The 13,789-nt window shown below is 35.4% G+C and overlaps 1 protein-coding gene across 4 annotated transcripts in view; it reads left to right on the plus strand.

Moving 5' to 3' along the window:
* Positions 1-8,835, plus strand: part of RTTN (rotatin) — a 94,224-nt gene extending 85,389 nt beyond the window's left edge. For all 4 annotated transcript variants that reach the window (XM_052787771.1, XM_052787772.1, XM_052787773.1 and 1 more), the window contains 6 exons: positions 1,690-1,816; positions 3,600-3,799; positions 4,629-4,896; positions 6,116-6,219; positions 6,576-6,645; positions 8,366-8,835. In XM_052787771.1, the coding sequence (XP_052643731.1) occupies positions 1,690-1,816; positions 3,600-3,799; positions 4,629-4,896; positions 6,116-6,219; positions 6,576-6,645; positions 8,366-8,448 (852 nt within the window). In that variant the 3' untranslated portion in view covers positions 8,449-8,835. The remainder of the gene's footprint in view (positions 1-1,689; positions 1,817-3,599; positions 3,800-4,628; positions 4,897-6,115; positions 6,220-6,575; positions 6,646-8,365) is intronic.
* Positions 8,836-13,789: the final 4,954 nt, after the last annotated feature.

A 13,789-nucleotide genomic window follows, 5' to 3' on the forward strand; every position in this document is an offset into this window, starting at 1 on the left:
TACACTTTGCATCTTGAAAAGTAGTTTCCTCTCCTTATTCCTCTCTCCTTTTTCCCTTTCCCTTTCTGAAAGACAAAAAAGGAAAAAAAAAACCAACCAAAACCCAAACGTAAATAATAATTTTTCTTTGAGTTAAATTACGCTAATCCTGCAAGGCACAATTCTGTTTTCATCTTGATTTTTTTTTTTTTTCATCATTTTTCTTGCTCAGAATCTTGTTTTGAATTTCTTCTTTTCATTTCACATTCTTTGTGTTTTTCTCTGTGCTTTTCAATTTCTTTTCTACTTCAGTTCTTCTACCTACCTGGTTTTTCCATGGGGAAAATACTACATTACTTTTTTTTTTTTTTTTTTTTCATTCTTTCCTGTATTGACTACTCTTCCTCTTTCTTATTGCTGATACCTTTCTGTCCTGGTTTCAGCTGGGATAGAGTTAACTTTCTTCCTAGTAGGTGGTACAGTGTGTTTTGGATTTAGTATGAGAATAATGTTGATAACACACTGATGTTTTAGTTGTTCCTAAGTAGCGCTTATCCCAAGTCAAGGAAGGATTTTTCCGTTTCCCATGCTCTGCCAGTGAGGAGGTGCACAAGAAGCTGGGAGGGAGCATGGCCAGGACAGCTGATGCCAACTAGCCAAAGGATTATTCCATACTGTAGAACGTCATGCTCAGTATATAAACTGGGGGCAGTTGGCTGGGTGGGCTGATTACCGCTTGGGTACTGGCTGGGCATCGATCAGCAGGTGGTGAGCAATTGCATTGTGCATCACTTGTCTTTCTTGGGTTTTATTCCTCTTTTTTTTTGGGTTGTCTCCCTTTTCTTTATTATTATTATTTTTATTTTATTTTAATTATTAAACTGTTCATATGTCAACTACTAAGTTTTACTTTTTTTCCAATTCTCTCCCCCATCCCACTGCGGGGGGAGGAGTGAGCGAGTGGCTGTGTGGTGCTTAGTTGCCAGCTGGGGTTAAACCATGACATTTTCACACATTTATTTCCATTTTCTCTTTCACAGTTCAATTTGTCTTGGCATTGTGACACAACTTGTGCTACTTTTAGCAAATGCATTGATGGAACCACAAGATTTCCAGACCTTCCAGAAGTGCCCCTATTGAGGGGGTGTGTTAGCATCCTTTTTGTATACAGAACACCATGTAAATTATGGGTCTGAATAAGACATCTGGTTATCCCTAAGGTCCCCATAACTTGGTTGTGCCATAATCTCAGATAAGATTATTGTGGAATATATTTCTTGTTTTGATCAGGGGTCTGAAGAGACAGTTGCTTGGAGGAGAGAAGGAGATTGCTGTTGATAACTGAAGTTTTCTGTCATTTGCTCTGTAGAGCTGCACTCTTCCACTTCCATGCTTTTTGAGTTCCAATAATTAGTTTAATTGGAGTAGAACAAAACTTCAGAGCTCTTGAACAATCACAGTTTAGAATGAATAAATGTTTACTTTTGTTTGTATGTGTCTCAGTAATTAAAATGTGTATGCTGGTTTTGACTGGGGTAGAGTTAATTTCATTAGTGTTGAAATGAGGGTGTCAGTTCTCTCCATACAATCTTTTACAGCAAACTAAAGGGAAACAATAAGATAAAAATATGCTTTTCTCCCTCTATTTATACTTCCTTTTCAAAGTATTTAATAGTATAGTAGTTTAAATTCTTCCTCATCTTCTTGTAGATGGCAGCACTCAAAGCTCATCTTGTTCCTGTTCTGCATTCACTATGGCCGTGGTTTTTAACAGACAACTCCTCAATGCAAATAGCTCTGCATTTGCTTTGTGTCTACACTGCAAACTATCCTGCAGGTATGAGCGTTACTCTATGATGTAATACACCAAAGTATTTAACTAGAATAATTAAGACAGAAAAGCATAATAAAGGGAAAAGAATGCTTGCTAATTCCACAAGAGGAAAGTGTGAAAGCACTGGTCCATCAAGGTCTATCAAGAGTTTTGATTTTAATACATTCAAGACTTTTGTTCAGATCCTGTTTCAGTCTGTCGGGTTTAGCCAGAGTACAATTGTATTAAAGGATTAAATAGCATTTAATTCAAACCATTATGTTTGAAGGTTACACTGAAAGTCCTGCCAAACTGAATATTATAATGTAGAAATACTACTCTAGGAATTCTCTCACAGAGAACAGTGTATCAGTACTTTATACGGTTTGTACTTCAGCCCTTATTGAGAACATTCTGGTTTTGAAATAGTCAATAATCTAATTTAATTCTGTATTAAATTTCTTCCATTTATTTATGCATTGGGCTCGGTAGCTTGTATTTGTATATTTTTCGTGAGTATTCTCTTCTTCATTTGATGAAACCTTTTATTTCCATTGATGAGTAATTATCCCCACTACTAGAAGCCTGTTCTTTTTTCTAGTATGAATTTGTCTCATTCCAAATCCTGGTTACTGACTCAGATAATGATTTGCTAATGGCTTGAAGAGACATATAAGTATCTGTTGATTTCTCCCTGTTGAGATACCATAAAAGAGTTAGCATCATTAAAATATACTAACTGAACAGTCTCTGAGCTTTTTTACCCTCTTTTTAAGTTAATGTCTCTAGACCTTAAATAAGCTTGCGATGCTTTTTTTTTTTCATATGGACATTTTTTTAATATGGACTGAAGAAAGGTCAAATATGTATTAGTCAACCATAGGATATGAAATTAAAATGTAATGTCCTGAGATGTACTGGGAATGAAGCTGAAGTTCTGATAGTCTTTCTTGTTTCTTAACTGAGTGACTCTAGGCTGCATTTTTATTTTCCTTGCTAATAAGGGCAAGTGGTTTTAGATTAATCATGTTTTTTCTTTCTGTTCAGAATAGTTGGCTTATGAGGTGACCCAAACTTACCTACTCTGAACTGGTTAACCACTTTCCCTTAGCATCATCAGACAAAGAAATGCATGTAGATGTTTGTAACAGTTAAAAACTGTCTCATTTTTATTTACTTTTGCCATGTAAGAAGTGAACCATTGTTGTAGATGGCAAATGCCACTAAATAAAAAGGTATATATGCATATTTGTGCACAGACATCATGGTAGTAACTTAGTAGTTCCCTGCCACTGTATTAATTTGAGCTTGTAGCTCTAGCATAGGATTTTGCATGCTACTGTGGTAAATGGTAATGACAGATGCAGACAGCACTTTTATTTCTCAGAAAAATAGTTGAAGAAACTTACTAAACCTCTCAGATGTTTAAAGACCTCTTTTTCTGAACCAGTTTCAGAGGGTACCCTCAGATTCTGATGCCAAATAATTGTATAATGCCTTAGATAGAATGTTCCATTTTTTAAGGAGACTGTGACGGAGCAATGGTTTCTCTTTAACAGCAGATTCACCTCTTGGATTCTAGAACAATCGAACAGTAGATGCCTATTCCAGTAAACTGCCACATTCAGGCACGTTTCTATTTAAAACATGTCCTATTGACTGCACTGTGGTTCAAAGAAAACCAAAACCCAATCCTTTCAAAAGTCCTATCTCAATCTTTGAACTGTTAGACTGCTCTTTCTATAGATTTTTTTTTTTTAAATGTATATGTGCATTTCTCATATGGTAAACACTTCATTTCTTTAAGGTTGTGCTTCACTTTGTTGGGCCAGTGGTGGACAAACATCACTTCTGTCTGCACGAAGTGCAGCTGGCAATTCATTAATGCATAACATCTTGAAATTAGCTTCCCAAGTGTCAAATGATAATGGCCCAATTCAGCAGGTGGTCTTTTGTCTTCTTTCTAACCTTGCACTGTCTCATGACTGTAAAGGCATTATTCAGAAGGTAAGTAAATATTATTCTTGATTTTTAGCAATGTGATGGATGCATTTTCCTTTTTATTAAACCCTCATATTTCAATATGGAGTGTCCTGTGATCATATAGAGATGCTTCTGTAGGAATCAAAACCGTTGTGTCTTCTCAGTTAGTTGTGTTACTGTTCCCTAAGTGCAGCATTGAGTAATTTGGTCATATGCATAGTCTGGACAGAAACAGCATATGGAACTACACAATTTTTGCTAGAGCTTTTTGTAACCTCTCAGTTTCAGTGGGGTGTAAAATTTTTAATACCCATATATTGATAGCAATCACTAGTGGATCATGACAGTGAGCATACAGTAGAACAAACTGCATGTGAGTAAAGAAGAAATTAAACATTGTATAAATCATTACGTATACTGTATGAAACATTATCTTTATAAAACTAACAGTTTTAGAGAAGACGTCCTACATGTCAGTAATTAGCTGTTAGGTAGAAATCCTGTCTTATTACATGAATGTAAGTACTGTCTTTTCCCTTTTTAATTTGTATATTGAACGATCCTTACTCTATTTAAATAAATATATTGTGTTGGGTCAACTTTTATGTATCTACACTGCATAAATATTACAGAAGATGATGTATTTTACCGTATTAACTTTTTAACCAAGATGTGGATCCTTTTTCATACATAATTCTTTCAAAAATCTTTGACTAATAATGGGTTCCCTGAAATATGTAAATGAAACATTAATACTAGTTTTTGGTCAAGTATGCAGATTGGAAGGTGAAACAGCAGTGAACAAACCATGGAATACTTTAAATTCTAACATACTTTTTCCTCCTTCTGACAGAGTAACTTCCTGCAGAACTTTTTGTCTCTTTCATTACCAAAAGGAAGTCATAAAAATCCTGGTAATGTGTCTGCTCTTTGGCTAAAGCTGCTACTGAACATATCTTTTGGAGAAGATGGACAGCAGATGATCATGAAAATAAATGGGTTTTTAGATAGGATCGTGGAAATGTGTAAATACAAACACAAGAGCAGCCAACATCTAGCACTTCTTATTCTACATAACATATGTTTTAGTGCAACTAATAAACCAAAGATATTAGCTAATGGTAAGTATCTAAAGGGTATACAAGCTATTTTACTCTGAGAATATTGTCTTCCAGAATACCATATTTTCATTGCAATTTGGATTACTGACCAAGAACTCAATATTGTTATTTAGAAAAGCATTTTATAAAAATTATTTTCGTAGAAGTAATTTTAGAACATAAGTTTTGGCAGAAAAGCAATTAAAATAATAATAAACAGCAAAAGGAAAAGAAAAAAAAAATCAAGATTTATTGTGAGACTGATCATTTGAATGTAGTAACACATTATGAATGAAAGGATTTTTGCAGTTTTCTCAAACAGCTAGTTTTTCAGGGGGGTTTGAAGGATTCTTTGTGTCAGTCAGTTTGAAATAACTGAAGTTCCTATCTTTCAGTTGGACAAAATCTTATTAGCTCCTGCAAGTCATGGATGTTGAGACAAACTATTTTGTGTTCTGTCACATGCAGACAATGTTTATGATAATGATAAAATTATGATCATGGCATATATATTTCATGTAATAACATGCACAGAACTTTTTTCTCGGTTGTTTGTAAAAGGCATGTTTCTTTCCCCCATTTAATTGCAGAGAGAATGCTCCTGTCTTTGTTACAAATTCTTAGCAGGTTTTCCATAGTGTCCATGGTTTTAATTTTTTCTTAAGGTGCTGATTTGCTGCTTTAATTAAGCATACATTTTTCAGTTACATAATCTGTGAATTTTTATTATGAAGTGAACAAGCAAACTTCAAGAGTATGGCTTCAGAGCAAGGCTAGGAAATTAAGGCACCTACAGTGGGGTGGCAAATATTTCTCATTGGTTACAAATCATCTATGTAATAAGTACTAGAGGAAAATAGAAATGCCTTAATTTCCATCCTGATGTGGCTCTAATTGTGGCTACTGGGAGTTATAAAACAGTTTCATGGCTTACTCGGTCCCTTTGCATAGCTGATAACTGTATATAACGTGCATGCTTTATTACTGATGGCTTAATTTTTTAGCATTGCTTGTTTTTGTTTTGCTATGTTCTTTTTAACACTTCTTTCAATGTAGTCTGCCGATTTCATGATCATATTTATATTCAATTAACCTGATAATAGTTTCTGTAATTCCTCTGCCATACCAATACTTGCCATAGAAATAAGTGTACTCCAAGCATCAAAATACTGAGACATGTAAATATATTTGTGTGCTTTTGATGATATTTTCTAGATGCATTTTATTTTTTTCTCATTAGATAAAGCAATTGCAGTACTGTCTGCCTGTTTGGAAAGTGACAGCTGTGCTGTTCAGAGAATAGGAGCGGCTTCACTTTGGGCTTTGCTTCACAACTATCAAAAGGTCAGTATTTGAGAAATACTTGAAAAAATTGTAATGTTACTTTCATTGTGCTGTAAGCAATACAGTAACCTTTAAGTAAATAAAGTTTACAGTAGCAGCTCCATTTTATTATTTTAATCGCATAGCTGTTCAGGCTAGGAGGTTAAACAACATGGTAAGGAAGCAGCTTGTCCTCTGTGATTTGTGATTGCTTATATAAATGCAATCTGTGTGATGATAGTCATATGCTAATTCTAAAATTCCTGCATCTCATGTTCTGCTGAATTACTGTCATTTTCTAAACTTTGCTGTTAAAGTGTGAAAATGCGGAGAAGAAAGCCAAGTCATTGTATTTTGTGTGTTCATGTGTGCTACAGGCAAAAGTGACTTTGAAGAATCCATCGATAAGGAGAAGAATTGATGAGGCTTATGCTTTAGTGAAGAAAAGTAAGTCTTATTTCCAACTAACGCCAATTCTGTATTTATTCCATCAAGTAGTTCATTAATACATTTCAATCAATGTATTGTAAGTTTTTGAAAGGATACTTTTGTCTCTAAAATCATGAGTAGTAATATGGTTTATGGTTAAGCATCTGACAAATACAGATATAGAAAAATGCCTCTTGGTTAACAAATTATAAATAAGCCCTCAGGTAATTGCTAAGGTTAGTTTGTAAGAATAGGTCTGATCATGCTTGCAGCAAGGTGCTTTCTTTGCACAGAACACTTCTGTGTTAATTCTTAAATTTAGTGATAAGAAAAATTGTTCATTTAGCACTGTCTCTGCTTAACAGTGCTCAACTTCACTGTGTTCAACCACATAGAGAAGGGATCAGAACAGATCACTGTGCCAGTCTTGAAATACTGTGCCATGGGTGAGCTGACTTTCTGAATGCTTGAGTTTTTTGCTCAAGTAACTGAACATAACTATTGCTTGATTAGCTTTTGTATGATGGGTTGCTATCTTCAGCTCAAGAGCATTCATTTTGAAAGGTGTTCAGACACTGGTCTGTAGCTGCAGCTTCAGTACCTAATAATGGGTTTACTGGTTGTTAGTCACATCAAGACTCTGATCTTGCAAAAACATGCAAATGTCTCATTTTAAGCTGATGAGTTTTCCTACTGATTTTAATTGCTCTATAGATATACTCAAATAGGTTTATCAACTGGGAGGGCTTATAATACTGGGTTCCCATAGTATTTTGCACAACAGAATTGCCACAAAATTTCTGCCTACATTGAACATTGTCAGTATCCTAGTAAGGAGGAGATGTATTTTTGCTAGAATATCTCACGATAGTTCTTCCTGTACTGTCACCCAAATCCATTGATTTTGTCAATGTACTGTTGTTTCAAACACATTGTTTACTAAGTCAATCATTAAACATAATGCAACATTTCATATACTGTGCTCATAAATAGATAAGTTTGTATTGTTCTTTATAGCGTAACTACCACTGATCAGAGACACTTCAAAACGCTATGTTGAATCAACAAGGTAGAAATATGTAGCTTTTACAGACTAGCACCTCATAACATTAATCCCCATTTATTTATGTACTGCTTTAGAACATAAAGTCCTAGACTGAAATATTGATTTTTTTAATTCAATAAATATTTAAATATTAAAATACTGAGTATGAAAGATTTTACGCAACTGTAATTGTTACAGTTTACAGTCACGTGAAGTTGTCATCTGTATTTTGCTGCATTAAGGTTCTCAACTAGCCTACCCTAGTAAAGCTTTGACCACTTTACGGTGATAATTGGTCTACAATCATAGATTGTTCTTCTGAGTGCAAGTGGGGGAATTTTTCAACATGGCTATTGTTATTTTACATTTCCTACTTTGTCCTACCCAAGGAGAAGTTTGGGAAGAACAAGGTACGACCTCATTGTAATATAGCATAGTCGAAAGGCAGTTTTCACTTTTTTTGTCACAACTAATTGGGGGCTTGGAAAGCTGCGAAATTCTAGCCTTTTAAAAAAACAAACCAAAACAGACTTTCAGCATAAAGTATTAGTACTTGATTTGCTGCTCATAATATAGAGGTTAAGATTATAAAATAGCATGAATTCTAGCAAGGCATTTGATACAATCTTTGAAAAAGTAATTTTGTATTAAGAATCAACTAGAAATTCAAACCTTGTTTTTTCTTCCTTTTAGCTACTCCACAGCCAGATGAAAATGAGCTACATGCCTACTATTTAAAATGCTTAGAGAATATAGTGCAGCTTCTTGATTTTTAATGGTCATCAGATGACTTCTCACGTTGAAATTGGACAGCTTATTCAATGGGAGCCTGAAATTTAAAGAAAACACTTCTAATTCACACATCTGTGGCAGCAGCGTATATGCTATGGAAGAAATTTTTGAAGTCTTTGAGGAAGAAGTTCATCACTTTGAACCAAAGAAATTGCACTAAATGTGGTTCAAACTATTTGTACTGTAATCCCAATGGGAAATCATAATGATATTACTATGTAAAGTATGTACACAGAAGAAGGAATGTACAGAGGAAAAGGATGTGAAAAATCAGTAATTTTCTTAAATTATGCATTGAAATTTTACTGTAAAGTATTAGAATTGCTGTTTTGGATTGGTCTTAATAAAGGGTTTTTTAATTGGGATCAGCATTTGTTGTCAGTGGATTGTAATTTGTAATGTTGCAGTGCAGATGTGCACAGTGCATACTTAGATTCAAGAACTGAAAAAGTTGGCAGTCATGGTGTTGTCCTAAAAGCGGATTCATTACCCGGTGTGCAATAGACCAATCTCACACACTCAGGAGAGATATTGCTTTATTCTGCACAGGATGCTCGGTGGACTTTCCACAAATCAAGCACACCAGATTCATCAGGTGTGTCCCTTTTATACAGCAATTGCATCTAATTTATTAAACTACTCCTACCTAATACATATTCAAACTATCGAATGCATATGCATAGGATTACGTAACCACAACACATCAGTTGCCTCCTCCGCATGTGCGGGGGTCTCTGGTGGTCTTCGGTGGTCATTTGAGGAGGTATCCCCTCCTCACTTTGACCACTAAGTCGCTCTGTATCGGGTCAGTTGTTCATTTTCCTGCCAAGAGGTTTGCACCATCAGTCGGGAAGAATAGAAAGGATCAGAATTGGTGCTCCAGGTGAGGCACCATTAGACAGGAAGAATAGAAAAGATCAGAATGATCTTGGCTAACTAACTTAATTTAAAACAGGACTTTCTAATCTGCTACAGGATTTTCTGTATCTGACATCAATGGCGTGTTATACCTATTAGGTATAGAACAGCAAGGTGTGTGTTTTAGATTTGAAGGAGTTTTCAGTTCAAACTGCTGCATTTTTTTAAGATGCTAACAATTGAAAAAGAGCTTTCAGTTGCTGATATTACAGGTGACAGTTATGTTAACATAGAAGTTTATTCAGGATATGAGGTATGTGCATCAGTTTTCGTTAGTTATGTTACAACATTGTAGAAAATTTGAGATGCAATCTGTTGTTTGCCAATTTATAAACACTTCAGATCTTTTCCTTGAGGAAAAATCCAGTCTGTTATCCAGGCTTGTGTTTTCTTTGAACTGCTACTATGTAACTATTGTCATAAGTTTTTCAGTATTCTGTGCTAAATGAGTTTGAGAGAAAAATACATTGATGCCTGAGCACATGACAGTTCTGCTGAACGTGCTGCTGAAATACCTGGCAGGGTGTTTACATTTCCCTCAACACAGAAGGTTTTTGGTTTATGTCAGGGACAGATAAAAGTGAGCAAACAGAAAGCAAAACTTGGGTAGCATCTCTAGAAGAGTGTTGTAGCAAGGGCATGTCTACCTGTAATTAGTCTTTTCTTCCTAATCAAGCGATGAAAGTATTTTCCACTGACAGAGGGGATTTTTTGGTTTGTTTTGTGATGCTTATAAGTAATGTGTGACGTGATATTATTTAGCTGACATAAGTGTGATGCTTATAGTGGCTGGACTAAATCATTACTAGAAATGTAATTTATCAGCTAACCTCCCGTTCCTCCACCAAACAAAAAGCAATGGTAGACTGCCAGAGCCTGACTTTTCCAGTTCATACATTGCATAATTATTGTAACTTGCAAAATGGTTGTTAAATGCTGTCCCTGCTCATCCCATAGTATTGCAGAACTGAAAGCTGCAGGGCAGGAGAACACTTGCCTGTCTGGGTTTGGTGGGGGGGTCTCTTCCCCTCAGGCTAGTGAGTGCCAGTTCTCTTCAGAGACTTGTTTCAGCACACTCAACCCCAATGATTTCTCTCATAAATCAGGTTGTAAGTCAAAATGCAGATTGTTTGCCAGTTTGCTTTCTTTTTCAGAGACACAAAAAATGAGAGCACCCCATGCCCAATTAATTCCAATGGAAGTAACCACTCGGCAAGGACGGCGAGAGCTCTTTCCAAGTGTAGAAATACACATGGATCTAGTGAGGTGAAATAGGGCTGCATAGTTGAATTACTTCATTAAAATGCAAGTACAATATAATAAAAACATAGAAGAACTGGATGCTTGTTTTCTAGTAAACATTTCTATTTTACTGAGCTGTACAAATTCTTGAAGAAATTATTCATATTGAAAAATCCAGATAAATTGCTAATAAATTTGTTGTTACAGTAAGCCTTAGTGCGAGTGCTGTGTTTATCCCCAAATGAGCATAGATCTAACTGCTGTTTTCTCAGTATTTTGTAACACTTTACGATTGTGGGAAGCAACTGTAGCCATGGCTTAAGTAAATACTTCTGTTTGGTGTTGCTCCTCAGGAAAATCAAAACAATTTTTAGCCTCTAAGGGCACGTACATTAAATGTCTATATTTGCTTTGTGTACAAAGTCTTCACAGAATACTTAAAACTTTTCTCCTTCAGGATTAAGGAAAGAGGAATTTATTTGTTTGTTTGTTCATTTATTTGTTTAAAGGGCAGCACTCTTCATTGCCTTTTCCCTCAAAAATCAGGGAGGTACAGTGGCTGCATCCTGTCTCCCTGCATGCTAATAAAGAGGTGGGTTATAAAACATAAATGACCTTACAATTTCTGTTCACTGGCACTTATACTAGCACAAATAGCCTCACAATAACCTTTAGTCTTAATAGATTTCATGAAAGATAATTAAAATATTGAGACCTCATTCACAGTTAAACCTAATTTCAGAAGTTTGGAGATGCATCTATTTTTAAGGATGTGATATTTATCATGTTTGGGTTTTCAAAGAAAATTAAATCTTAAAATACCTTCAAATTTTAAGAGCTGTAAAATAATTTATCCTACAGAGGAAAGTGCGATTAAAGTGGAGATGGATTCCTTGAATACACTGCAGAATTTAAAAGGTAATATGTAGCATGCATCTAGTTTCTCTAATAAAAGGCATGGCCATGCAAGCTAGGAGTCTCTTGAAAAATCCTTATCCAGGAGAACACAATTGCCATTTGCATTAACTGCAGATCTATTATGCTCTTACTTGGTTGCTTTATCTTTTATGATAAGTTTGTAATCAAGAAAGACGTTATTTTAAATTCAAGAGGTATGTATATAAAATCCACTACAAATGAGGCTTTCCGATTTTTCAAGACTGTGTCATCTATTGCTTGTTCAAAACTTTCAAAGAAATAATTTTTGCTTGTGGTAAAAAGCTGTGGATTAAACTTAAATCATTTAGTTTTGATTATGTGTGCATTCATGCAAATAGAGACATTAAGTCATGACTTGCTGATGAAGTTTTCAAACCTTTGAGTAACAGATTTTCAAGCCTACTTGAAAATTCTCAGAAAAAGATTTCTTATGAGAAAGGCACTATTTTTTTTTACTTTTCCAGCAATTTGGAGTTACAGATTCTCCTCACTCAGTAATACCAACTACACAGACCCTGGTGGATTTTTTAATTGGTTCCTCCCCATATCAAATTTGGAAATTACAGCAATTACAGGCTTCTGGCTTCAGTAGAATGATGGACCAGTGCTGGCCAGACTGGGGAGAGGAATTTTCTATACTGAGACTTTGGCCTAGCTTTATATAAGGATTTCCCTTCACATTAAATTAGAAGCTACTGTGACAGCTTCTCAAATCTGATTGTCCTTCAGAGAAGTGTTTTAGTGTCTTCTGAGGTGGGGGGGGAAGATTAGCAGACACCTGAAGATTGCTGTCCTCTAGGGAGTCTAGGGACACACTACAGTCCACTTGAGGTTTCTTCTGGTCATAAAAAATGTGATCCCTTCAAATCTTTTCCCCAGATGGCCTCCTAGAGTAATCATCTACAGCTCCACCACTGTGATAGCAGTCATACTACCATTACTTTAGAAGAGAGTGAGTTGTGCTAAATACAATTTCACAACACCTCAGTCCTTTCCAGCTCATCTTTTGGCTCCCAGGCCACACTGTAGGAAGATGTGCATTCTTCATTTATCACCTCCTCCTCATTTGTTCTGTGATTACCTGACCTCATTCAGCAATCCTGTGTGGCCTCTGGGCATTCCCAGGAGCTGGTTAGTCTCCCTGCTGTGTAACCCAGAAGGGTTTGGCCCCATGGATGCCCTCTGGCCTCAGTGCCAGCTGCTCTTGGGCACCTCTTAATTTTATAACTGGTGTTTTAGGTGCTGAAGAATAACAGTGAGGGTTTTACAATTCAGTTTAGTATTCAGCTGCATGTTCCCCCTGCCAATCCTATCTCAGCAACCACAAGCTTTTCAAGAAAAAAAAGGGTACAGTGTGAAAGCTGGTCCCATTTTCACTGGAAGAGGAGATTCTCACAGCACCTGCTTTCCTGCATCCAGAATGGAGAGAGTCAGTCTGTATTGAATTTACAGCAAACAAACGTGCTCAGGTTCACAAATGTTCTCGTTCTTCGTAAACACACGGACCAACTCTGAACGATCAGTCCCGATGTTATGTCATCATTCCAGCTTCTTAATTGCTTGCCAACAGGATGATGAAGTTTTACATTTTTAGATCTTGATCCTTAGTGTTTAGAATATGTGTGCAAGACTTTGCTGAGCAGAAATGTAATTTTAACAGAAATCACTACTGTGTATGGTTTTTGCATATGATTCTATAGTTTTTTTTCAAAATGGAAATGTTGGGAGGCAGTTGGAGTTAGATGGGTTTTTAATAAATACATGATAGAGCTGCTTGGAAACAAGTTCATTTTTTGTTCCACAAAATTTTTACATTTCCACTTCAGCTGAAAATACAAATAATCTACTCTATAAAGAAATCTCAAGAAACTCATAAATAGATTTTGATTAATATTACATTTTTATGGGTTTTATTTTTTATATTTTTTAAGATGCTTATAGTTTTTTCAGACAATTCTAATAGATTTTGAGTAACTTCAATGCTAGTGTTTTTCTGCTTTTATTCTCTTTTCCTTTGTTGTGGATTACTGATACACCATTATCTACCTTTTAGATCTAATAATGCGTTATTTAGAGACTAAAAATATAAATTCTTCTGGCCAGTGATTCTATTAAATACATGAATCTTGAATTTGATTTGGCATTTCTAATTCTCAATATGAACAATTATGCTATTTAAATTATCAGCCATTGTTATCAAACTAGTCTGAAATAGAATGTTGATTT

The sequence above is a fragment of the Harpia harpyja genome, chromosome 5, assembly GCF_026419915.1.
Source record: "Harpia harpyja isolate bHarHar1 chromosome 5, bHarHar1 primary haplotype, whole genome shotgun sequence".
Classification (NCBI taxonomy): domain Eukaryota; kingdom Metazoa; phylum Chordata; class Aves; order Accipitriformes; family Accipitridae; genus Harpia; species Harpia harpyja.